General features: G+C 42.1%; 1 protein-coding gene across 3 annotated transcripts in view; it reads right to left on the reverse strand.

Annotated features, from left to right (window-relative positions):
• LOC145340880 (S-arrestin-like) overlaps positions 1-27,914 on the reverse strand; it is a 50,324-nt gene continuing 22,410 nt past the window's right edge. For all 3 annotated transcript variants that reach the window (XM_080185400.1, XM_080185401.1, XM_080185398.1), the window contains 9 exons: positions 26,256-26,323; positions 19,829-19,964; positions 18,408-18,492; positions 15,275-15,347; positions 12,577-12,714; positions 7,050-7,127; positions 5,024-5,047; positions 3,367-3,413; positions 1-29 (listed from right to left, as the gene is read on the reverse strand). In XM_080185400.1, coding sequence (XP_080041526.1) covers positions 16-29; positions 3,367-3,413; positions 5,024-5,047; positions 7,050-7,127; positions 12,577-12,714; positions 15,275-15,347; positions 18,408-18,492; positions 19,829-19,964; positions 26,256-26,323 — 663 coding nt within the window. In that variant the 3' untranslated portion in view covers positions 1-15. The remainder of the gene's footprint in view (positions 30-3,366; positions 3,414-5,023; positions 5,048-7,049; positions 7,128-12,576; positions 12,715-15,274; positions 15,348-18,407; positions 18,493-19,828; positions 19,965-26,255; positions 26,324-27,914) is intronic.

The raw sequence follows: 27,914 nt of genomic DNA on the forward strand, positions 1-27,914 counted from the left end.
AAAAAATATAACTTCTTACTTGGTAGCTTCTATCAAGGGAATCCCACGGTGAGAGAACCAAAGAGATGAGAAAAGAGAAAAGGGAAAATACAGGAATTAGTGTGAATCCAATAATATTACACACACATGCACAGAGACATATACAGACACACAGTGACACACAGACATACAGACAGACATATGTGTAGACACCCATATACAAACTCTCAGAAATATGGGGCAGAATTTAAGAGTCTCCAGCCAGTGGGCCTGTGGGGGCGGGCTGTTGAGTATAAAATTCCTTGGATTCCTTCTTGAGAGGTTCCCTCTTACCTCAACTTCTCCACAATTTCGGGCTGCTGGGCACTGCCTTTAGCCCGATTGAAGCCCTTAAGTGTCCAACTATTGACCTCTTAGGCTAGGAGTCCTGGGATTTGAGGAGAACCTCGAATATAAACTGGGTTCAGACTTAGAGCAGGAAGTGGGGAAGGGAAGGGGGAAATAGGCATGGCTCTATCTGCATCCTCCACTCAATTTCCTTCTGTCCATCTTGTCAGATCTCACCTACCCTCCCTATCCTAAACCCCCCAAAACATACCCAGTACTGGGCTCCTGGACTGGGACTACAAGCAATCCTCGCAGCCAAAGTCATTTCCACTGCCCCTTCTGGCACTGCAGGGACTAGAGCACTGTTGGTCAATCCTCCTGAGTGAAGGTGGAAATCCTGCCTTCAGCCAATTATGTGATATACATGTAGACACACAGGACCATATTAACTAAGATACATATAGAAACATGGGAATACACAAACATTCAGGGATAGAAACATATAAAGAACAGAGAAATAGTGATACATCAATAAAGGCATACAAACACACAGAGGCATTTTTAGTGCAACATGCACATACGCACATACACAAACGCACACGCACAGATTCAGACACAAGTGCATGTATAGATTTACACAGGCAAATGCCATTATCCCTTTCTCTCTGACACATGCACCAACTAATATTTGACTATGAAATATAATTTTGTTTAGGAAAACCAGAATTCCACTGGGGCCAACAACTCTGGCCTTTATTCATAAATCAGATACATCTTTGCCTCTTATCTTCAGCTCTATCTATTCCACTTCTCTCCATATCCCTCAACCCATTATCTCCCTAGAAATGAATATGGTTGCTTCTCAACTCCATTGAGTCTGTTCATTTCCACTATCCAATATTATTGCACAACACAACTTTTCACATGTATTACCCAGCACATCTGATTGAACTTTCTTTATTTTAACTGAACTGACTAAAGTAACGCAGATGAATAGTTTGCTACGGTGGAGGGTTCAAATCTCAGGGGACACGAGTTAAAAATGAGGTGTTTGGACCAAGAAAGGAAGCTGGGGGAATTTTTTGAGTCAATGAATGACTACCTGACTTGAATTACCAGATGGGACATTGATGTGGGCAGTACAAATCAAATTGAGACAGTGTACAGATGATTGTTAGAACATAAAGTTTTGTGCTAAATGTGCCAGAATGGGAATTGGCCAGTTGTGAGTTTAAAGTGATGTCAAACTCCCTCTGATCTCGGCAGTGTGGGGCCCAGAAGATTACAACCCTTAGGCCTCTTGTCAGTTGGCTATCCAAAATTGGCAGGAATCTGCAGCTAGTCAGCACAAAGAAAAAGATATCAGATACCAGGAAACAGACGGCCAGGGCCGAAAGGCTGTTAGCTAGTGACAGGGGTAGGGTGGGGGAGCACGGGGAATCGTCTGGAGGTTCCTGCGATCTGGAGAGCAGGAGTCCAGTTTTTCCTTATGGGGTGCTGTGGAATATTCTCCTGTCCTTCATGGATCCCTGAGGAAAGTAGGAAATTTTAAATTTGTATTCTCTTTGGACCACTTGAGATTTTAACTCCTCACTGTGCCCTTCAGCTGTCACGGAAGTCGCAGTGGGACTCGGGCCACGAGTTAAAATAGCAGTTGAGGCCAGAGACATAATCAGATCTCAATCTACAAGTTTAGTAATGGAGGTGATTTGCTGGTGATTTTAGAGGAGAATATCCTCAGTGCTTGCTCAGAAGAGTAGTTGAAAATTGAAGACATTCAGATGGCTCCCAGACCATTTTCATGAGGTTCCTGCCAAGTGGCAAGATTAAAATGATTCTTTTCCTGACAGCAACATGGAGACCTAGTTCCACAGAAATAGTGTCAACTAGTGTCTTACCCAGTTTGATATATTTGAGTTCAACAGTAAATCGTGCCATATTATTTGGGTGTGATTGGCATTACAATTGAGTCTGAACTTATCCTCAATATAGCCTGGACAGTGGTCGAGACTAAGCTCTGGCTGATATATTTTTCCAATTTTCGTCCAGGGACACAGAGATGAATTGTACACTGTCCCCATCCAGGATCAGCCAGCTCAGCTACACCTTCCAGTTCTTTGTGGCTCAGTGTGACATCAGTGTGATATCTAACACTGAGTCAATTGGGGAGGTTTCCATTAATATCACTAACAGTCTAACTTATTCCTATAAATCAAACTTCTAATGAAGGCCCAGAAGAGATTATACTGCACTTCCACTCCCTCCCTATGGGGGAAAGTTATGTTTGAGGTAAATGATAGCCACTTGATTTAGAGATTCTACCTCAATCTCATTACAGAATTCCCAACCACACATTCCCAAATCACATCTAGCATGCAGTTCTTGAGGCCTGTGCAGTACATAGAATGTCATATACATATTAGTGATAACATAGATTTCATTGTTAAAGTTCCATTTTGTTTTATTTAAACATATTTCATCGAATAGCTTGCTTACTATATTAGTGGTGTCCTTAAAAGGGCACTTAAAGTGTTGACTCATATCAGATGACACTGGGCCAACTCAGTCCTACTCCTATTGCTCAATGAAATATTACAATGACATGTAATCTCCATGGATCGCTCATTTAGCCATCTTCCCCCCATTCAATACCAATCCAAAAAATCCTAAGATTTCCAAACATTCTTTTCCTTGTGCTTAGGAATGCATCCAAATGGGTGGATGGGTGGGGGTGGTAGGATTTTCACAGGGACCTCTATAGAGAGTCTGCAGTAGTCCCAGGACTAAGCTGAAGAAAATAGGTGGGTGAAAATGAACATCCCTTTTTCTCTCACAAACACCATTTCAGAGCGCAGGGATTTTAGAGTGTTGCCCTTCAGTATTAGTCAGAATGCCCTGCAGGCCTCTGTTGCACTTCCTGTCTCTATCTCTACACTCAGTGCAACGTTTGTCACATGGTTAGTTCTGGGCAGTGTAAATGCATACACTCTTTTAGCAAGCTATGGAGAATTGCTATTAGGAGCTCGATTCCAGAATCTCTTATTGACAGTTGATACCCACCAGGATTGGGATGCATGAGTAGGAAAGGTATTTCCACTGCGACATCGCTGCAGAAGGAAAAAAAGTATCAGCAAATGAGGCTTTAAAACATTAAACTGCAATCACACTGGGTTACACATTAATGACTTTGACTAATCAGAGTTATCAGGGTGAAATTTCCTCTATTCACTGAACGGATTCACAAACTTGCATTTATATCGAGTCTTTAATGACCCCCAAAAAAAGCTTTACACCAAAAAAGCATTTTTGAAATGTATATTCACTGTTCTAATGTAGGATAATGCTGTGGGATCTACAAACAGCAACAGAAGAGTTTGCTAATGGTGCTATTAAGTGAGAAGACATCAAATGAACACCCCTGCTCTTTTTCAATTTGTGTCATGCGATCTATCTATTATATTCACTTGGAAATTTAACTGATTATCCTAAAGACTGATCCTCTGCTGATGCAGAACCCCCTCATGACTGCACTGGTGTCATAGAATCCCTACAGTTCAGAAGAGGCCATGGAGTCTGCACTGACTGGGCTCAAGAGGATAATTTTCACCTCCTTGCCTGGACAATCATTTGGCAGAACTCGAATGGCTACCTATTGTAGAACCAAATCAATGGGATGGAAGTTAAGCAGCTTCTACAAAAGCTGGATGATCCACCCCACCAGATGACTAACCCCAGTTAGAGTAGAAATTACATCACTTCTCTAGAATGGAGTTTGAACTCAGCCTTCTGGCTCAGAGATAAAAATAGGGCTTAGATACCAACAGTATTTGCCAACTAGGAGGCTCCATAATGGTAAAGGCACTCTGAATCTTGGCACCTGATCAGAAGACATTGCATCATGATATGTGAGGCATGTTCCAGTGACACTCAGCACAGAAATTGTTTGGGTTTGACTATACCATCTGACAATGATGTAGGCACAGGGAAATACAGTGAGTAACAGATATAGGCTACACTGTCTGTATTTATATATAATACATGATGTCCATAATCCCCTATTTCTTAACATTGTGCTCTGAGCTCTTTAGCCTCCACAAACATAACTTGCACTGTTGCCCCATAACTGTTAGACACATTGACTAAGAGTAGAAAGTTTCAGTTAATATGCTTCCACTGGCTCAAAAAAGAGCTAAATGTCATCCTACTGTGCTGTCTTTTGATTCTATGTTGGTATGTGGTGATTATTAAAACAAATCATTCAAAAACCAGTTATTGAATCAGTCAGGATATGAAATATTTAGGATGATTATGTTAAATGCATGTTTCAGATCATCTTTCTATTTAGTTTATATATTCATTCATGGGATGCAGGCACCACTGGCCAAGACAGCACTTACTGCCCATCCCTGAATGGCCTTGAACTAAATGACATTTCAAAGGGCATTTAAAAGTCAACCACACATTGCGTTGGATCAAGAGTCGCATATAGGCCAGATCAGGTAAGGGCAGCAGATTTCCTTCCCTAAGAGATATTAGTAAACCAGATGGGTCTTATAACAATTGACAATGACTGCATGGTCATTATTAGACTTTTATTTCCATATGTTTTGTTGAATTCAAATTTCACCATCTGCTGTGCTGGGATTGGAACACAGGTCCCCAGAGTTACAATTAATTTAAGAATAACTATTGATAGATACAAGTGACATTACTTCACCTGGCTGTCAGGTCACCCAATACACTACAAGAAAGAAACAACAACAAAGTTAGTATTTTGCAAAAATGTCTAATACATCTGAATTCATTTCAGACAATTCTTGCTTAACTACTTTGCACAGAGTGTGAAGAATGTGGGGAATAGTTTAATCATAGACACAGTGGAGAGTGGATAGCATCAAGAGGGTCCAGGGAGTGACGCCAGGTTTGCAACCCAACACTAGAAGTTGATGAGACTAGTTATTCACAAATGTGAAAAAAACACTATTAACTTCCTATTGTATATCAATGGCCTTTTAACTTAAAGCCAATCTAGTGGATAAAGGCGGCTAAGCATGTGACCAAAACTGACTTCTGATGCTGAGATCCTATGTTATCTCAAGATCCAGGAGAGAACTGAGCAGACTGCAGAGAAAGGATGTGCTATCCTTGCCTTTAAGAACCATCAGTCATCAGCCAGTTTGAGAACCAGATTCTGAAACTAATTGCAAATAATCAAGCAGCCAAAGTATTTAAGCTGCTCCAGTTCAACATTCACCCAAGCTCCAACTTTCTAAATCATAGAAGCCCTACAGTGAAGAAGGAGACCAGTTGACCCATCAAGTCTGGACAATTCTCTGACAGAGTACATTACCCAGGCACAACCCTCACACTACCCCTGTAACATCGCACATTTACCATGGTCAATCCACCTAACCTGTACACCTTTGGACTGTGGGAGGAAACCGGAGCACCCAGAGGAAATCCACACAGACACAGAGAGAATATGCAAACTCCACAAGCAGTCATCTAAGGCCAGAATTGAATCTGGGTTCCTGGCACTGTGAGGCAGCAGTGCTATCCACTGTACTACAACGCTGCCCATAACATTATTCAATTACAAGAAACCTCACAGTCTGCTGGGAACCTTCACTTTAAGGCCCTCACTTCAACTTTAATTCATCAAATCCATTCAAGAAACCAGAGGCTTGCCATGTGGGAGACTGGAAATTGTAGATCAGAGACTGAATTAACTATAAGCTCTAAAAATGTACAATCTTTTTCTGTATTATTGAAAAAAAAGACATAGTTTCAAATAATTATACTGAAAACCAATTTATGATCATCAGTCAGCTGACAGTGTGGTTCACTTGTGTGTGCTAGAAGTTACATTTATTCGCACAGACAGCCTTGTCCTTTACAAACAAAAAAAATGTCCACACATTGCAGCTTTTTCAACTATACAAACGCTTGGGGTACAGCAATTCCCTGATTCATCTCCCATAGAAGTGTCTCAATTAATTATAGTAAACCTGTCTAGTTTGAATTTCAACAAAAGTGAATAAAAGTTCACTATTCCCTGGGGCATTTTCCATGGCATTGCCTCCGTCAATCAGAATGTTTATGCCAACTATTTACATACAGTAAAAATTGTCGTTCCCTTAAATGTAATACCGTACAAACTTATCTTGATCAGTGCATGACAAAAAGCTGTGACAGAATGTTGCTATTTTCAGCAATATTCAAGTTCTGTACTACCAAGTGACTATCTTTAGTTGCATTTAGTCTTTGTGTACTTCCATGAGACCAAGTGTGTGATGTTGTATTAATTCTGGGTACATATGCGAAGATAAATATCATCTTTATTTAAACTCACAAAAGCCTGCTGCTGAACTATTTAGTTGGAATACACGCTTCAGCATTACAGAAGACACATCTCTTTCTATTAAAGCAACATAATTTTGGGCAGGAATAACTTCTGTCTGTAATGGTTACCACTAATCCAAGTTTGACAATTTAGGAAGCAGCGACTGTAGTTTAATTAGATTCACGTTGAGACTCAAGTGTTTTATACAGGAAAGAGTTCAGACACTTATGGTGTGGATCACGTCTCTCAGTTGATATGAACATAATAAAGACCACCTTTTATCAACCAAAATAAGAGCTGTACATAGGACAGATAGAGATATAACAAGAAGACTCAAATTAGAATGCTGAGTATAAAATGGTCCTGGGAATTTAAAGAAATGTTGATTCACGCCACTTACCCAGGAATTGACAAACTGACTTTCACTACATAGGACACCAACATCCCCTGAACTTCCCGATCAGCTCCTTCCTTTAAACTGAAGCAGAAAAAAGACAAGTTACTCTGGTATTGAGGCAATTTAAATATCTTTAGCAAATCTTTGTCACTCCTCAGATTCTGTTCTTGATCTAAAGCATCCTTAGTGGTGAACTGAACCCATTGCTTTCACTGCCTCTCTTAAAGCCAGTAAGTTACTACAGTGCCAGTAGAGAGGCTGTAATTCTGTGTCACTTCTTCATGACTTGGGACACTAATGTTGCACACTTCATGAATGATGCTTGATTCATCCAGTAAGAACTCAAATCAGATTTTTCATCCCATGTAGTTTGTGCACAAATGTGAAAATGCAGTGGGAGTGGGAAATGGATCATGCAGTGCATATCATCCTAGCCTTTCACCTCTGGGATGTGATTTCAAATGTAGTGCAGAGCCAATACAAATGGGATTTGTGCAATTAACTTATGCCTATCGATTGCAATATAAGTTTCCCATCAACTCTATGCAGCTTGCAGATTTTCATGGTTGCAGAAGCGGCAATCATTTGCTGCACTGTTAACTGGCTGCATAGACCAGAGAGCCCAGTATCAAATGTGTGGCACTACTTAAAACCAGTCTGTATCTTTTAAAGAAGGGGTGGTTTGTGATTGCTCATGGGCTGAATCATTCTGAATATCATGCTGTGGAAGAATCAAGAGTAAAACAGCTAATCACTGGGGAAACAACCTCTTAGCATCGACCCTATCAAGCCCTTTCAGAACCTTATATGTTTCGACAAGATCATTCGTTCATTCTTCTAAACTCCAATGAGTATGGGCCCAACCTGCCCAAACTTCCTTCATAAGGCAACCCTTCAGCCAAGGAATCAGCCAAATGGGATGTGGGGTGGGCAACACGGCATCTTTCAGGCAATCCTTTGAGAGCTATGCGATCGGGTCAGACCCCACAGAGAGGCCACGTGGGAAACTGAGCCAATCTGGAATAAGAGCACACATTCTGGGATGGGGAGGATCCTTGGTTGTAGCCAGGGAGAATAAAGTAGACATGTGCATTAGTTCGGTCAGATCCTTGTTGGAGCCACAATGAGTCACATCCCAAGTTACTACATGAACTACTTCCAATGCAAGTATATCCCTCAAGTAAGGAGATCCAAATTGCAATAGTATTTTAGGTATAGTTTCACCAATGCCCTATACAGTTGTACATGACTTCTCTACTGTTATACTATACCCCCCTGTGCTAAAAGCCAACATTCCGTTAACTTTCCTAACCTACTATATCTGCATGCTAACATTTTATGATTCATGTACAAAGATACCCAGATTCCTCTGTAATGCAGTATTCTGTGGTAAATAATAATCTACTTTTCTATTCTTCTCACCAAAGTAAATAATCTCACATTTTCCCACATTATACTCCATCTGTCAAATTTTTTGCCCATTTATTTAATGTATCAATATCCTTTTGTAAACTCTTTGGGTAGGATTTTCAAGCTGTTCCCACCATTAGGATCCTCTGGTCCCACTGACAGCAATTTTCCACCACAGGTTCCTCAGCAGCAGATGTGAACAACAGGCAACCCTGTTGACAGCGGTTGGACCAGAAGATCCCGCCACCAGCAGCCAATGGAGGGCCGCCTCTGCTACATGCTGTATGGGGGCGGGGGTGTAAAATCCAGCCCTTTGTATCCTCCTCACAACTTGTATTCCTTGACTCAAGTAAATTGGCTTCAAAGATTGGCCGGCAAAACTCTAATGAAATAATGGGTTGTCTTTGAAAATTTAGATAGTTTGGATATTGTCGAGGGTGATACCCACAAGGAGGAAAGGTGGGACAAACAAATCCAGAGCTTCCTGGGTGATAATAGCAATAGGGAGTTAGGTAAAGCAAAAAGCATGCATATGACATGTTAATTGAATAACACAACTTAGGACCAGGTAGAACATTGAAAATTCAGAAAGAAGTAATAAATAAGAGAAGCAATAAGAACATAAGAACATAAGAAATAGGAGCAGGAGTAGGCCATCTAGCCCCTCGAGCCTGCCCTGCCATTCAATAAGATCATGGCTGATCTGTCGTGGCTCAGTTCCACATTCCCGCCCTCTCCCCATAACCCTTAATCCCCTCTCTTATCAAAAACCCATCAACCCGCTTCTTAAAAATATTGAGCAAGGCAGCCTCCACCACTTCAACAGGCAGAGAATTCCAGAGATTCACCACCCTTTGAGTGAAGAAGTTCCTCCTCAACTCCATTCTAAACTGCCCCCCCTTTATCTTGAGGCTGTGCCCTCTAGTCCTACTGTCCTTTGAGCGGGAAGAGCCTCTCCACCTCTATCCTATCCATCCCATTCAACATCTTATACGTCTCAATGAGATCTCCCCTCATTCTTCTAAACTCTAACGAGTACAAGCCTAGTTTATTCAGCCTCTCCTCATAGCTCAACCCCCTCAACTCCGGAATCAGCCTAGTAAACCTCCTCTGCACTCCCTCCAAGGCCAAAATATCCTTGCGTAAGTGCGCCGACCAAAACTGCACATAGTACTCCAGCTGCGGCCTCACCAGTGCCCTATACAGCTGCAGCAAGACCTCCCTACTTTTATATTCAATCCCCTCGCTATGAAGGCCAGCATCCCATTCGCCTTCCTGACCACCTGCTGCACCTGCAGGCTGGGTTTTTGCGACTCATGCACAAGGGCCCCGAGGTCCCTCTGCACCGTAGCATGCTGCAGTTTTTCGCCACATAAGTAATAGTCCTTCCTACCATTATTCCTACCAAAGTGGACAACCTTACATTTGCCAACATTAAATTCCATTTGCCAGTTCCTGGCCCATTCGCCCAGCCTATCTAGATCCTTCTGCAGACTCTCCGCACCCTCCGCACAATTTGCCGTTCCACCAATCTTGGTGTCATCAGCAAATTTCGACACCATACACTCGGTTCCCTCCTCCAGATCATCTATATAAATGGTGAATAGCTGAGGCCCCAGCACCGACCCCTGGGGCACTCCATTAGTCACCAACCTCCAATCCGAATAGCACCCATTGACCCCCACTCTCTGCCTCCTATTTGACAGCCAATCCTCTATCCACGCTAACACCCTACCCCCAACTCCATGCCCCCTGACCTTCTGTAATAACCTCTTGTGAGGCACCTTGTCAAACGCCTTCTGAAAATCAAGAAACACCACAGCCATCGGCTCTCCTCTATCCACCACCCTAGACACATCCTCATAGAACTCCAATAAATTCATCAGACACGACTTCCCCTTAACGAAACCGTGCTGCGTCTGCTCTACCAAACAATTCTCCTCAAGATGCCTCGCTATTTTCTCCTAATGGATATTAGGAGAGGCTGGCAGTTAACATAAAATGATATATAAACGTCTTCTATAGGCATATAAATAGTAAAAGGAGGAGTGAGTTGATTGGGGTTCAAAAAGTGGAGTTATGAATGAATAAAAGCAAAATACTGCAGACATTGGAATCTTTGCACTTTACCAAAGAAGATGATGCTGCTCCGGTTATGCAGGAAGAATTAGTCAGTCACTGTATAAAGTAACAATTGGAAAAGAGGAGGCAATTGAGGGAAGCATGCAATGAAATTGTGGAAATGCTGGCCTTAATCTTCCAACCCTTCTAAAAAGCAAGGATGGTACTAGAGGATGGATGAATTGCAAATGATACATTTGGTCAAAAATATGTAAGAATAAGTCCAGCAACTATTGGCCAGTTAGTTTAACATCAGTAATAGAAGAGTTTTTTGGAACGTTAACTTGGGAAAAAAAAATCAAGTCATATGGACAAATCTGGATTGTTTAAGAAATGGCAGCACAGACTTTTAAGGACAAATTGTGGTTAACTGGCTTGAGTTTTTTGATGAATTAACAGAAAGGACTGATAAGGGTCATACAGTTTATGTAGGGTACATAAGCTTCCAAAGGCATTTGAGAGGATGTTCCGTACCAAACTAGTCAGCAAAATTGTGTAGTACAAAGGGTTAATGTTGAATATATAAATATAGTCTACATGATCAAAATCATGTGATAATAGAGTATGGAGAGAGATAGTTCTTGGTCATTGTGCAGAGACTGTTTCATAAGTAGTTTGCATAATGTTAAATAAAATATAGAGTTTGCTAACAGTATCACCTCCAGCCTTACTGGTAAGTGCCTGACCATGATCATCATATACCCCAGGCCAAAACCAACAATAATAGAAATGAGAGCAAGAGGGTGCAAAAGGGACAGTGGCAGCATGGATCCAAAGTTGGCTGGTTAACAAGCAACATATGATGAACTGCTGTTTTTAGGACTGGAGGAAATTATATAGCAAAGTTCCCCAGAATTAAAACCACCACCTTCCTTGATCTATATTACTGAATCTGACTTTGGCAATTTCAAATTTTGTAGGTGATACTTATAAGTATTTTGAACTGTGATAGTGGAGCGATAGTGATAAACTTCAAGGGGACTTACACAGGCTGGTGCAATAGGCGGACAAGCAGCAAATGAATTTTAATTTAGAAAAGTGAGGCATGATTCATATTGGTGGGAAAAATGAGGAGGCAAAATAAAATAAAGGGTACTGTGGTAGATTTCTAAAGGGGTGCAGGACCTGAGTATAATCATTGAAGGTGACAGATCAGGATGAGAAAACAGTAAAATATACCTCATACTGGACTTTAGCAATAAGAGCAAGAAGTGTAAAAACAAGGAAGTTATGATAAATTTGTATAACTCCCTGGTTTGGCTCAACAGGATCATTGTGGGCGTCACATTATAGGAAGGCTTCAGTTATGTGAACACATAGGGGAAGCTGGGGCTATTCTCTACGGGAAACAGAAGATGAAGAGGAGATTTATAGCAACTTTCAAAATCATGAGGCATCTGGACAGACAAACTATGGAAAAACTGTTTCCATTGGTGGAAAGGTTGGGATTCAGAGGACAATTATTTAAGGCGAGTAAGTAGCAATGGCAACACAAGGAAAAAACTTTATTATTCAGCAAGCGGTTAGGATCTGGAATGTACCATGTGTACCAGAGGCAGATTCCAGGAAGGTCTTCAAAAGAGATTTGTACAATTATCTGAAGTTAAATGTTTGCAAGACTATGAGGAAGAGGCAGGGAGTGAGATGAGGTGAGCTGATCTTCCAGAGAACCAGCATTTATTCAACAGGTCAAATGGCCTCATTCTCAGCAGTAACCATTATATGAATGTATGCTCCCACCCCTGCCGTTCTGCCAATGTCTCTGCTGTTGCTTGTCAGTCAACCAAGCCCAGACTGCTACCACCCAGGCCAAGAGAGTGCAGTCTGAAGTTGATCTATACAGGCTCAGAGCAACTCGACCTCCTTCCTTCACATTTGTCCCACATCTATCTCCCTTCCATCCCCAGTCAATCTACCCTCCTTTCCTCTTTCTCTGCACTGCCTCTCCCATTCTCACATACTCTGTCACTATTCCCCAAGTCAAACCTGATTCCCTTACATAGTGGAAGAAGCCAGGTTGCTGTCCTCCTGTTTGATTCTGCCATCAAGAGCGATGCCATGCTTGCTGCGGTTGTTGGTCAGTGAAGGCAAGATCACATAGGACTTAGAGAGCTTGGAACCTGAAGCAACGTGGTCACTGAATAAAAAGAAAATGTTTAGAAATGCAAACCTAATCAACTATAACCAAACATCCTTTATGCTACAATACATCCAGCCATACCTTTCAGAATACTACCTGCCAAAGTGTGACGGGTCCTCACCACCCTGAGCTACGTCGTGAAAATACTCCTGAAAGGCCTGTTGGACACACTGAAGTCACAGGCATTCACACAATTGTGTTGTATCCACAGGATGCAAGAGAATTGTGTCCCTCATTTCTATCCAGTCCGAAATCCAGATGGATGAGACTTTGATTAATTGGCAATATATTGGGTTTAGAAATTCCCTCTACTGCAGGATTTTCTCTTTTCAGCCCTCAAAGATCTCAAACTGCCTATAGTATCTAAGAATCACCAAAAAAAAGTGTCTGGTTGAAAACCAGACTCGTGGTTATCCTAATGTGGTCAAGCCTGGCATCTTACACTACACTGAGGGAAAATGGTGACAACCTGATGTACAACAAGGATTAGTACTGGGACCCTAATTGTTATGTACATAAATGATATAGATCAAAATGCGGGGTAAGGTTAAGCAAGTTTGCAGACAACACCAAGATGGTAGGGTGATTAAGAGGAAAGATGATTGTCGTAGGTTACAAGAAGATATAGATGGGTTGGTCAGATGGGCAGAGCAGTGGTAGATAGTATTTAACCCTGATAAGTGCAAGGCAATGCATTTTGGAAGAAGAAACAAGATGAGGGAGTATTTAATGAATGGCAGGACACTGGGAAGCTCAGAGGAACAGATGGATCTTGGGGTACGTATTCACAGATCCCCGAGTTGGCAGAGCACATGAATAGGGTACTTGAGGAGGCATATGGGACACTTCATTTTATCAGTCATGGCAGAAGAGTATAAGAACAATGAGGTAATGACGGCATCGTACAGAGCATTGGTTAGGCCACAGCTAGAGTATTGTGTGCAGTTCTGGTCAACTCACTATAGGAAGGATGTGATAGCACAAGAGGGGATACAAGGTAGGTTCACCAGGATGTTGCCTGGGATGGAGCGTGAGCTATAAAGAGAGATTGGATAAGCTTAGATTGTTTTCTTTAAAGCAGAGAAGGTTGAGGGGGGGGGACATGATTGAGGCGTATAAGATTATGAGGGTATGAACAGGATGAGTAGGAAGCAGCTGTTCCTTCGTTCCGGGGGTCAATCACAAGGGGGGTTAGTTTTACAGTAAAGGGCAGGAAATTCAGAGGGGATGTGAGAAAAAATAATTTCACTTAATGAGTGGTGGGAATTTGGAATGCACTGCCTGGGTAGATAGTGGAGGCCGGAAACCTTACAACCTTTAAAAAATATTTGGATGAGCACTTGAAACATCATGACATTCAAGGATATGGAAGTACAGGAAAATGGGATATCTTGGTGGTAGCTATTGTCAATGCAGATTCAATGAGCTGAAGGCCCTTTTCTACTCTTTACAATTCCATGACACTGTCTGTGTTCTTCTGATAGGGAATGTTATCTTGGGATTGGTGGTTCCTATAGATGGGATGCACTATGGGTAGCACAGTGGCAAGCACTGCTGCCTCACAGCGCCAGGGACCCAGATTTGATTCCCAGCTTGGGTCAGTATCTGTGTAAAGTTTGCACGTTCTCCCCATGTTTGCGTGGATTTCCTCCGGATGCTCTGGTTTCCTCCCACACTCTGAAAGACATACTGGTTTGGTGCATTGGCCATGCTAAATTCTCCCTCATATATCCAAACAGGTGCCGGAGAGTGGCAACTAGAGGGTTTTCACAATAACTTCACTGCAGTGTTAATGTAAGCCTACTTGTAACACTAATAAATAAACTTTAAACTGTATCCTCTCAAAGGAACACAATCTCATTGAGCTCACTGTCCAGGTTATACAGGGCTGACAGGGATAAAATGGGACTTTAATCTGTGACCACAGGCAACAACTCTCAGCTGCGGGCTCTTTAACTGTGGTGGGTGGGGGGCATAGTAGCCAAGCCTGAACATGACTCCTGCACACAACTCCTTTCTACTAACAGACTTTAATGTTGATCAAGCGTTTGATCCTTAGATAATTTTCTCCTCCTTAGCACATGGATCTTAGGCTGATTGGACCAACCTGGCTACCAGCTGAACACATGCTGGGTTCTTCCTGATCTTCTGATGTTACTTCATGCTCAGTTGCTTCACAATTTCCACCAATCTCCCAACAACCATTCAGCAGCAAAAAGGAGCATAGGAATCAGAGGAGACCAGTCAACTTTTGAACTAGATTGAGTGGAATTTTTGTTTCATCTGCTATGATGGTCACTCAATGGCACTTCAGCCAACTCACAGTTAACTCAAAGAGCTGCAGACTGTCTATTGCATCCTCACCATCCAGATATTCCTGGAGGATCAAGTCCATACTACAGGGCTCCAGAAGTCCCATGTCCCAGTAATTTTGCATGGTTCCTTTCATTCTATATAGTTGAGGCTGTCCCACTGAGTTCAGGTCATTCCTCAGGGTTTTTATCATCCTTGACCACCCACTAAGGTTCTCTTCATGCTACCAAAATGCTTTACTTACTTTGATTCCTCCACAGCAATCTCCTCAGCATATGTATCATTCGAGTACAGGACCACATTAGTTGATTGTACAACTGAGAACAAAGAAAAGATATTCAGACCCACTAAACACACAGTATTTGTAGCTGGTAAAATCTTTCATATTCTGAGATAAAAGGCCTGATTTTAACTCGCTGTAAATAAATGGGTTTCAAGTGAGTTAGAATTGAGCCTTTCAAAAAGTTTCAGAATTTGTAGAGGATATGAAATTGGGGGGAGGGGAGGGGGATGGGTAGGAATAGTTTATATGGGGGTAATATACATTAATATGCAGAATGGGAACATAATTAGCAAATAGGTACATTTGAGGCAGTACATTTTGGTAGGAAGAATAAGGAAACCACAAACTGCATTGATAGAAAGAGTCTAAATGGGGAAGGAAAGCAGAGAGATCTGGGGGTACAGGTACATAAATGACTAAAACTAATGATACAGGTTAATAAGGCCACTAAAAAGTCTATAAAAATACTGAGGTTCATTTCCAAACAAACTAAATTGAAAGAGAGGAACTTTTGTAAAGAACCTTTGTTAGTGTGTATTTTTAGCACTCTCTGTGGCTAGTTTTACACAATAGATGTAGAGGCATTGAAAAAGATATAAGTAATTTCTAGAACAAGAAAAGAATACTTAAATTCATATAGTGTCTTTCACAATCTTGAAGCAACCTAAAACGTTCTTCAGCCAATGAACCACCCTTTGAATTGTAATCACTGCTACAATGTAGGAAACAAGACAGCCAGTCTGTATCCGGTAGGCTTTCACAAAGAGCAATGTGATAGTGACCAGATAAATGTTTCTTTAATGTCTCGATTGACGGATAAAGGTTAAGCAGGAGACCTGGTCTTCCATCTACAAATCAGATGGCTGAGGAGTGACCTGGTAGAAGTCTTTAATCTGAAAAAATTTGTTAAAGTAGATATAGAGAAGATATACGCATTGTGATAGAAAATTGGGACTATAAAGTCATTAAATAATCTAATAGGAAATTCAGAAGAAACCTCTTTACCTAAAGAGTGGTTTGGAGGTAGAACATACTACCACATGGAGTTGTTGAAGCAAATAGCATTGATGTCTGAAGGGGATGTATGAAGAAGAAGGAAAAAAAAGAGGGAGATGTTGATGGGTTTCAATATAAAAATGTGGGAGCAGGCTCTTGTGGAGCATAAGGGCCAGCTTGGACTAATTGGGCTGAATGACTCTTTTCTCTGCTGTAAGTGCTACACCATTCTATGTAAAGAAGAAGGTAAGGGAAGAATTGAGAGTTTTTGTATGTCTGGAACAGGCTAGTTTACACTTGGAAACTGTTAGGTTTCTACTCAAGTTTCCATAATGTTTATATACAAGATGTGTCCAAAATAAGATGAATCAACAGCGACTTGCTGCACTGTCATCTGCTTGTACTTTCTAGCTGTTGTTTGCAGTCAACATCTTCTCCTGTTGCCACGTGATGGTATGCATCAAGACACACATTAGAATGGCACTCTTTTACAAGTGCTCATTAGTTAGCACTGTTTACTCAATTCCCCAATTTACTGCTGTTTCACTAATCCTACAATGTTCATTCAGACACTTGTTAGTTGGAACTTTACAAGAGACACGAGTTAACATTGTTTACTCAAAGATTAATTAGCATTGTTTACTCAGAGACTCACCTTTTAACATACTCATAGAATCACTAGTTTAATCTATTTACTCTGAGCCTAACTCATCCAACATTGTTTAGTCAAGAGACTCATTAGTTAGCTCTGTTTACCCAAACACTGTAAGAAGTCTCACAACACCAGATTAAAGTCCAACAGGTTTATTTGGTAGAAAAGCCACCAGCTTTTGGAGCGCTGCTCCTTCGTCAGGTGAGTGGAAGTTCTATTCACAAACAGGGCATATAAAGACACAAACTCAATTGACAAAATAATGGTTGGAATGCGAGTTTTTACAGGTAATCAAGTCTTAAAGGTACAGACAAATGTGAGTGGAGAGAGCGTTAAGCACAGGTTAAAGAGATGTGTATTGTCTCCAGACAGTGCAGTTAGTGAGATTTTGCAAACCCAAGTAAGTCATGGAGGTTACAGATAGTGTGACATGAATCCAAGATCCCGCTTGAGGCTGTCCTCATGTCCTATTTGTGACTAGAACTCCCACTCACCTGATGAAGGGGCAGCGCTCTGAAAGATTTACCAGAATGTTGCCTGGTATGGAGGGCATTAGTTATGAGGAGAGGTTGGAGAAACTTTGTTTGTTCTCAATGGAACGATGGAGGTTAAGGGGCGACCTGATAGAAATCTACATTATGAGGGGCATGGACAGAGTGGATAGTCAGAAGCTTTTTCCCAGGGTGAAAGAGTCAATTGCTAGGGGGCATAGGTTTAAGGTGCGAGGTGCAAGATTTGAAGGAGAGGCAAGTGTTTTACTCAGAGTGGTGGGTGCCTGGAACTTGTTCCTGGAAAAGGTAGTGGAAGCAGATATGATAGTGACTTTTAAGGGGTGTCTTGACAAAAACATGAATACGATGGGAATAGAGGGATATGGTCCCTGGAAGGGTAGAGGGGGTCGGTGCAGGCTTGGAGAGCCAAAAGCCCTGTTCCTGTGCTGTAATTTTCTTTGTTCAAACACGTACTGATGAAATTATACACACAATATAATTGCTTGCTCAATCATATTTCAAAATCAGGGAAGTGTTTCACTTTGTACAAGAATCTTTGAAGTCAGTGGAAGGGATTAGTAATCCCAGAGAGGAAGTGCTGTCCGGATGTTTGATCTTGGGTCATGGGCAAATTGCTGAATTTACTGTCCACTCGTAATTGTTTTGAGAAGGTGGTGATCCTTCTCCTCGAACTTTGCAATGCACTGCATCACTGAGTGCCTTGAGAGGCCTTAAGGATGGTAACAATCAACCCTACAGTGTGGGGGACTACAGTTACATGTAGCCTCGTCCAGATAAGACTGGCAAGATCTCTTATCCAGGAGTCAGTTATGTTATTATGGCTATTTTGTGGTCACTTGATCAGATTTATCAAATTTAATTTTACAGCTTGCTGAGATAGGATTTGAATTCATGACCCTAGTATTGATAGTCCATAACCGCGACACCACCATACCTGATACTCTGACACCCTTCACATCCTTGTTAGAATTATTTGTTACTTCAACACTGACAGTGATGGGGTCTCCGTGGTAGTATACCTGAGGAAGGAATATAATCATTAGCTCAAGGGTTGTCCTTTAGGTTTCACTTTCTCCCTTTTTCAGGGAACCAGGCTTCTCAGATGCTGCCCTGCTTCAGTGGCTCATCCAAATGTCATCCTCCTATCTGAGCCTGGTGAGGCTATCCAGCTGCCAGGACACCACAACCAAGCCCAATTCTGTCCTCACTTGAGGCTCATGGTCACAACTGGAAGAATCAGTGGATCGTGACTGGGAGCTGGTAAACAAGCTGAGTTCTTCCCTCCAGTGGCACTATTTGATTTGATTTATTGTCAAATGTATTAGTATACAGTAAAAAGTATTGTTTCTTGCCTGCTATACAGACAAACTTCACGAAGGCCGATTATAGTGTCCCAACCATTGCCCTGCCTGAAATCAGCTCACTGCAGTACAGATCTCAGATCCCCTGCAATTTAGTTGGAAGTTGGATTTACCAACTACAATATCAGGGCCAGACAAATCCATTGAAATGGTCTTCAGTACCAGTTTATCAGCGTAGCTTTCCTAATGAGCTGATAAAGACTGTAAAGGCAGTCAGGTTTTTCAAGCAGAAAGTTGAGAATTTCAGCTTTGGCTTGACATTGAGGGAGAATATAGAAATATGGTTTGGAGAGATTTTGTTTAAGCCATTGATGTGGAGAATCATGTTCATTATTTTCTACTATAACATCAAAAGAATTAATGCCCATTAAACTCTATGTCTGATCAAAATGGTAACTCTGCACTTTGACTTGCTATGAAGTTTGGAGGGCCAGTAAATGGTAGTCCAAACAGACAAATCATTAAGAGCTTGATAGTGTATAAAGCTGTAGTCAGATCCTGTCCACAGTTCTGCATTCAGTTCTAGGCACTGCACCATCCAAAGTTTGAAAAAGTGCTATACAGATTCACCAGAATGACACCATGGCTTTAAGGTTTACATTGTGAAGATGGGTGACAAAAACATGGAATGCATTCCTTTGCATTTTGAAGATAGAGGTTTATTTGATGGGGGGAATGAAAGAAAGGGGACATAATCTTAAAATTAGCACTGAACCATGCACCAGTGAAATAAAGAAACACTTTTTCCACACAGCAGAGATCTGGAGCTTGTGTTGATATGAAGATAATTGCAGCTGTCAAGATTGAGAAAGATTTTGTTAGCAATTGCTGTGAAGGGATATGGAACAAAGGCGGGTAAATGAGATTGAGGTATGGATTTAAAGGAATAGCGAAGGACCTGCTCCTTTCCCATGTTCCTTTTGAAACACAGTTTCTTCATCTTTCAAGAGTGAAGCATTGTTTTTTTAGTGTCTTCTGTCAGGTATTTCCTTACCTCTTTATTCAGAGTTGCAGTCAGGTGGAGTGGCTGGTTTGACATCAGGAAATGCTTGCTGATATTTGCAGTCGGCTGTGGCCCAGACCGATCTGGAGCATACTGTATTTTACGGATAGTCAGACGCACAGAGCTTCTGAAAAAATAAAGCGGAAAAACAAGACAAGTGAGCACCAACAAGTTCGCAGAAAACATGACCCAAACTAAAATTGAAAAAAATATATAGAATATAGAACATAGAAAAACTACAGCACAAACAGGCTCTTCGGCCCACAAGTTGCGCCGAACATATCCCTACCAACTAGGCTTATCTATAACCCTCTATCTTACTAAGTCCCATGTACTTATTCAAAAGTGTCTTAAAAGACCCTATTGAATCCGCCTCCACCACCACCACCACCACCCGATTCCACACACCCACCACCCTCTGAGTGAAAAACTTACCCCTGACATCTCCTCTGTACTTACTCCCCAGCACCCTAAACCTGTGTCCAGCCATTTATGGCAGCCATTTCAGCCCTGGGAAAAAGTCTCTGAGAATCCACCCGATCAATACCTCTCAACATCTCATACACCTCTATCAAGTCATCTCTCATCCTTCATCTCGCCCAGGAAAAAAAAACCGAGCTCTCTCAACCTATCCTCATAAGACATGCCACCTAATCCAGGCAACATCCTTGTAAATCTCCTCTGCACCCTGTCTATGGCTTCCACATCCTTCCTGTAATGAGGTGACCAGAACCAAGCACAGTACTCCAAGAGGGGTCTGACTAGGGTCTTATAAAGCTGCAGCATTATCTCCTGACTCCTAAACTCAATTCCTTGATTGATGAAGGCCAGTACACCATACGCCTTCTTAACCACATCCTCTACCTGCGAAGCTGATTTGAGCGTCCTATGAACCCAGACCCCAAGATCCTTCTGATCTTCCACACTGCCAAGAGTCCTACCCTTAATATTATATTCCATCATCCCATTTGATCTGCCAAAATGAACCACCACACATTTATCTGGGTTGAAGTCCATCTGCCACTTCTCCGCCCAGTCCTGCATCCTATCTTTGTCTCATTGCAACTTCTGACATCCCTCCAAACTTTCCACAACACCTCCAACCTTCGTGTCATTGGCAAACTTACCAACCCATCCCTCCACTTCCTCATCCAGGTCATTTATAAAAATCACAAACAGCAAGGGTCCCAGAACACATCCCTGGGGCACTCCATTGGTGACTGACATCCATGCAGAAAAAGACCCATCTACAACCACTCTTTGCCTTCTGTGGGCAAGCCAGTTCTGGATCCACAAAGCAATGTCCCCTTGGATCCTATGCCCCCTCACTTTCTCAATAAGCCTTGCATGGGGGACCTTATTGAACACCTTGTTGAAGTCCATTTAAACCACGTCTACTACTCTTCCTTCGTCAACGTGTTTAGTCACAACTTCAAAAAACTCAACCAGGCTCGTAAGGCATATTCTGCCTTTGACAAAGCCGTGCTATTTTTGACCATACTGTACCTCTCCAAATATTCATAAATCCTGTCTCTCAGGATCTTCACCATCAACTTACCAACCACTGAAGTTAGACTCACCGGTCAATAATTTCCTTGGCTATCTCCTCTCCCTTTCCTGAATATAGGAACCACATCCGCAATCCTCCAGTCCTTCAGAACCTCTCCTATCTCCACTGATGATGCGAAGATCATCACCAGAGGCTCAGCAATCTCTTCCCTCGCCTCCCACAGTAATCTGGGGTACATCCCATCTGGTCCCAGTGACGTATCTAACTTGATGCTTTTCAAAAGCTCCAACACATCCTCTTTCTTAATGTCAACATAGTCAAGCTTTTCAGTCCGCTGCAAGCCTGCGCTACAGCCATCAAGATCCTTTTCCACCATGAATACCGAAGTAAAGTATTCATTGAGCACCTCTGCTATTTCTACCGGTTCTATACAAACTTTCCCACCGTCACATTTGATAGGTCCTATTCCTTCGCATCTCAACCTTTTGCTCTTCATATACTTGTAGAATGCCTTGGGGTTTTCCTTAATCTTACCTGCCAAGACCTTCTCATGACCCCTTCTGGTTCTCCTAATTTGCTTCTTAAGTTCCTTCCTACAAGGCGTATACTCCTCTAGATCCCTAACATTACCTAGCTCCCTGAACCTTTTGTACGCTTTTTTCTTCTTGACTAAATTCATCACAACTTTTGTACACCATGGTTCCTAAAACCTACCAAAACTTCCCTGTCTCATCGGAACACTGTCATGCAAAACTCCAGAAAATCTGCCACATTACTTCTGTATATTTCCCCGAGAAAACCTCCTTTCAATTTATGCCTCTAATTTCCTGCCTGATGGCGTCATAATTCCCCTTACTCCAGATAAACACTTTTCTAGCTTGTCTGATCCTATCTCTCTCCAATGCTAGTGTAAAGGAGATAGAGTTCTGATCACTATCCCCAAAATGCTCTCCCACTAAGAGATCTGACACCTGTCCAGGTTCATTCCCCAATACCAAATCAAGTACAGCCTCTCCTCTTGTAGGCTTATCCACATACTGTGTCAGGAAACCCTCCTGAACACACCAAACAAACTCCTCCCCATCTAAACCCCTTATCCTAGGGAGATCCCAATCGATATTTGGGAAATTAAAGTCTCTCATCACAACAACTCTGTGATTATTACATCTCTCCAGGATCTGTTTCCCTATCTGTTCCTCAACATCCCTGTTACTATTGGGCAGCCTATAGAGGACACCCAGTAAAGTTATTGACCCTCCTGTTCCAAACCTCCACCCACAGAGACTCCTTAGACAATCCTTCCATGGCATCCATCTTTTCTACAGCCATGACACTATTTCTGATCATCAGTGCCATCCCCCAACTCTTTTACCTCCCTCCCTGTCCCTCCTGAAACATCTGAAACCCAGCACTTGAAGTATCCAGTCCTGTCCCTGAAATGGCCACCACATCACATTTCCAAGTAGTGATCCAAACTCGTAGCTCATCCACTTTGTTAACAACACTCCTAGCGTTAAAATAGACTCATCTCAAACCTTTGGCCTGAGCGCTCCCCTTCTCCATCACCCGCCTATCCTCCCTCTCACACTGTCAACAATCTTTCTCTATTTGCGAGCTAGCCTCCTCTCTCCCAGTCACTTCATTTTGATTCCCTCCCCCCAACCATTCTAGTTTAAAATCTCCCCAGTAGCCTTAGCAAACCTTCCCGCTAGGCTATTGGGATTCAAGCGCAACCCATTCAAGTGCAATATGTACGGCCAACATCATGAATGTTGCTGGATTCACATGAAAACTTCAGTGGTTCAGGGAATAGATTTGCCATCCTTACCTGGTCTGTCAGCCCACATTGTGTGGGTGATTCTTAGATATCCAAATCAGAAAGAAAGAAGACTTTGTGTTCTGCTTAGAATCCCTACAGTACAGAGAGAGGCCATTCGGCCCATCGAGTCTGCACCAACCACCAACCAGGCCCTAACCCCGTATCCGTACATATTTTACCCACTGATCCTCTAACCTATACATCTACGGCCAATTTAGCATGGCCAATCAACCTAACCCGCACATCTTTGGACTGTGGGAGAAAACCAGAGCACCCGGAGGAAACGCATGCAGACGAGGAGAATGTGTAAACTCCACACAGGCAGTGACCCAAGTTGGGAATCAAACCCAGGTCCCTGGAGCTGTGAAGCAGCAGTGCTAACCACTGTCCTACCGTGCCGCCCAAAGAAAAGAACAAATTAAATACTAAATTAAACCACATAACTTCTATTTATATAGCATCTTTAACATAGTAAAATCATTTCACAGGAATGTTATCAACCAACATTTGACACTGAGGCACATAAGGAGTTATTAGGTAGGTGGCCAAAAGCTAGCCGAAGGAGGTAGGCTTTGTGGAGTGTATTAAAGGAGGAAAGAAAGTTAAGAAGGGAGAAATTAAAGGAGGGAGGTCCAGAGTTTAGGGCCTTGGCAGCTGAAGGCAGGAGTGGCAATTAGAATTGCACACTTTAAGTTCCCTCTACACTGTTCTATCAAAACTCCCAGGGCAGGTACAGTATGGGGTAGATACAGAATCACCATTCGAACACACTACACTGTCCTTACAATATTCTTAACTACGTGACCAATGAAGAATTTTTCCTCTTCTCACACTATCATATGTAATTTCTTGAAATTGCCAACTGAATGTCCATCGGTGCTGAATCAGACATGGTCTAACATTGTAGGCCATTGCTTTTTGTGAATGAGGCTAACACTAACCCTGATTAAAAACAGCCAATTTCTCTGTGGTAAAAGGTTAGTGTCTAACCTCACCCCCTGTACTACCAAGTCCTCAAGTTACTAACTAGCTTTGTTAAGGGGAAGTCTTGCCTTACGAATCTGGTAGAATTCTTTGAGGAGGTGACAAAAACGGTTGACGAAGGACGAGCCGTTGATGTCGTCTATATGGATTTCAGTAAGGCGTTTGACAAAGTCCCTCATGGTAGGTTGGTACAGAAGATTAAAGCTCATGGGATATGTGGTCAGGTATCTAGATGGGTAGAGAACTGGCTTGCAAAGAGGAGTCAGAGAGTAGTTGTGGAGGGGTCTTTTTCTAGTTGGAGGTCTGTCACTAGTGGTGTGCCGCAGGGCTCGGTACTGGGACCTCTTCTCTTTGTAGTGTATATAAATGACTTGGAAGAGGGAGTAGGTGGTGTGATCAGCAAATTTGCTGATGACACCAAGATGGCTGGATTGGCGGGCAGTGAGGAGCAGTGTCTGGCAATACAGCGGGATATTGATAGGCTGGTTGACTGGGCAGATACGTGGCAAATGGAGTTTAATCCGGATAAATGTGAGGTGATGCATTTTGGCCGGAATAATGTAGGGGGAAGTTATATGATAAAGGGTAAGCCCGTAAGGAGTATAGAGTCACAGCGAGACCTGGGGGTGCAAGTGCACGTCTTTGAAGGTGGCAGTGCAAGTGGAGAGTGTGGTGAAGAAAGCCTATGGTATGTTAGCCTTTATAGGAAGGGGTATAGAATATAAGAGCTGGAGTCTAATGTTGCAGTTATACAGAACATTGGTTAGGCCGCATTTGGAGTACTGCGTCCAGTTCTGGTCGCCTTACTACTGGAAGGACGTGGAGACTCTGGAGAGAGTGCAGAGGAGGTTTACCAGGATGTTGCCTGGTATGGAAGGACTGGGGTATGAGGAAAGATTGAAGAAATTGGGGCTCTTTTCCCTTGAAAGACGCCGACTGAGGGGGGGATCTAATAGAGGTATATAAGATTATGAAGGGTATAGATAGAGTAGACAGAGGTAAGCTATTTCCTATAATAGAGACACTAGGGGCCATGGACTTAAGGTGAGGGGGGAGCGGTACAACACAGATATCAGAGAGAGGCTTTTCACACAGAGGATAGTGGGGGTATGGAATGCTCTGCCAAGTAAGGTGGTGGAGGCAAACATGCTAGAGTCCTTTAAGAGTAACTTAGACAGGCACATGACTGAGTTGGAGATGGGTGGATATAGGAGAATCTTTTAAGTAAGGGTCATTAGCATTGGGGCATCCCTGGTAATGTAACTGGGTATAGTATGATAATAGTGTTTTCTCTCTTTTCATTCACAGGTTTTAAGTCGGTCCACCTCGTGTCCAATGAGGGGCACACACGCGATGGGTTGTACTGGGGCTGCTCTTGGTTGTTCGAGATTGGCCTAGTGCTTCATGTCGTTAGTGTGTGCCTAAACTGGACAAGATACTGGGCAAGACGACAGCTCAGTGACTATCGCTGATTGCTGTGCAGACACATGGATTTGGGCCAGTGTCTGTGGGAGTTTGCGCATTCTCCCCGTGCTTGCGTGGGTTTTCTCCGGGTGCTCCGGTTTCCTCCCACACCCCAAAGATGTGCTGTTAGGCTGATTGGCAGGAATAAATTGTCCCTAAATCAGTTTCCCTCAATCTGGATGGCCATAAAACATTAGATAGGGGTCACGTGTAGAGAGGTGGACTGGTGGTGTTGAGAATGGCGGCGCGGGCTCGTTGGGCCGAAGGGCCTGTTTCCCAGGCTGACTTTGTTCTTTGTTAGATGAGGCCCAGTGTGTGTTTCACACTGTAAAGGTTGTAGCAGGTAGTTTAGCAAGGACTCACTAAAGAATTGCTCAATGAGTGGCAGCTCACAATTTTATGTATCTACCTATTATTGTTCCTCTTTCAGCTGGTAATACACAAACCGTTAATTGAACAGATTGTTGCAGCCAATAGGTTCAATTATGTGCTGCACAAGGTACAAAGCAATAAGTTGCTGTATTGTAGTGAATGTGTTGCAGCTATCATAATGGTGTTAGAACTTGAATCTTCTCACAGACTATGAAGAATACATCAGGGTCAATTGTCTTCCAGAACATAACATATTCCTATTTGTTTACCTCTTACGGATCTTATCCTCCAAACTGTTTACGCAAAAAGCTAGTACCTCAAAATCAACGGAACAGAACTGCAGAGAAAGCAGAAAGATCAAGAATCAGAGTTATCCATTACAAAAGGTAGGTGAGGTTACACATTTGTGATTCATGATCACTCTGAGGTACAGGTTCATTGCTACTAGAGTATGCTAGGTTACATAAAATTACACAGAATATACAGCATACAGATCATTCAGTTCAACTAGCCCATTCTAGAATTTATATTCCAGTTGAATCTCTGCCCATCCTTCTTTATCTAACATAGAAAACAGGAGTAGGCTAATCAGCCCTTTGAGCCTGCTCAGCCACTTAATGTGATCATGGCTAATTCTCTTTCTCAACCTCATTCTCTAGGACTCTCCCCATATTCCTTGATACCATTAGAGTCTAAAAATCTAATTCCTTCTTAAATATATTCAGTGATTTGGCCTCCACAGTCTTCTGTGGTAGAGAATTCCAAAGGTTTATCACCTTACCAGCATAACCCTCTTGCATTTATCTAGCATCTGCTTAAGTACACCTAGATGCTTCACCTCAACTACTCCTATATAGGAGCAAGTTTCAAATTATTTTGGTGAAATATATTCTTATGATTTCCCTATTTAATTTCTTTGTGATTACCTCCCATTGATAATCTCCAGTTTGCTCCACTTAGAGACAACAAATTGAACACTAATGACACATCATAAAGACAGGGAATAATGGAAAGGAACATAGACTAAGTGGATGGAAAGTAGGGAAAGTATGACAAGGAAGAATACAAAGAGACTAGGACTAGATAGTCTGTGACCTTTATTGACCTATTATCCACAGGGATAAAAACAGTAAGTGCTGGAAATACTCAGCAGGTCTGGCAGCATCTGTGGAGAGACTTAATGCTCTAAGTTGAATATGACTTTACTTTGTCAAAACTCTCATTTTTAAAACCATTTTAAAACCATTCCCCTTATCATGTCCATTGCAAGGAGAACAGTCCTAACTTTTCCAACTCCTCACTCTAACTGAAGTCCCTCAGCCATGATAAGCTTCCACTGAACACTTTCTAAGGCCTTTCCTGAAGTCTGAAGCCCAGAATTGTCCACAAAACTCCAGCTGAGGCCTAACCAGTGTTTTAGTAAGTTCCAGTCTGATCTCTTAAGATTCTGTGCCTCCATTAAAAAACCTAAGTAACTCATGTGATTTTTTTTTCTTAATCACATTATCAACTTAACCCACACCTTTAATAATTTGTGTATATCCTCCCCAAGGTCTCTTTGTTCACCTGACTTAAAATAGTCTCATTGCCTTTCTAGCCAAGTCTATCCAAAGTGCTTCTTTTAGTACTTCTCTGTATTGAACCATATTTGCCATGATTTTGCCCATTTCACTATTCTGTCTGTGACATCCTGAAATTTCCAAGTCTCTTTATGACTATCTATCACTTGATCAAATTTTATATTGTCTGCAAACTTTATAATACTGCTCCCTATGGCCGAGTCTGGGTCATTTACAAAAGTTGAAGAATGATGGATTCCAAAGCAAACCAATATGAAAAACTTCCACCTGCCACCAAGTCTGCTTTTTACACTCAGCCAATTCCATACCCATACTAAAATAAAAGCAAAAATACTGCGGACTCCAGAT

The sequence above is a fragment of the Carcharhinus amblyrhynchos genome, chromosome 3 (assembly GCF_965287045.1).
Source record: "Carcharhinus amblyrhynchos chromosome 3, sCarAmb.v2.hapA, whole genome shotgun sequence".
Lineage (NCBI taxonomy): Eukaryota > Metazoa > Chordata > Chondrichthyes > Carcharhiniformes > Carcharhinidae > Carcharhinus > Carcharhinus amblyrhynchos.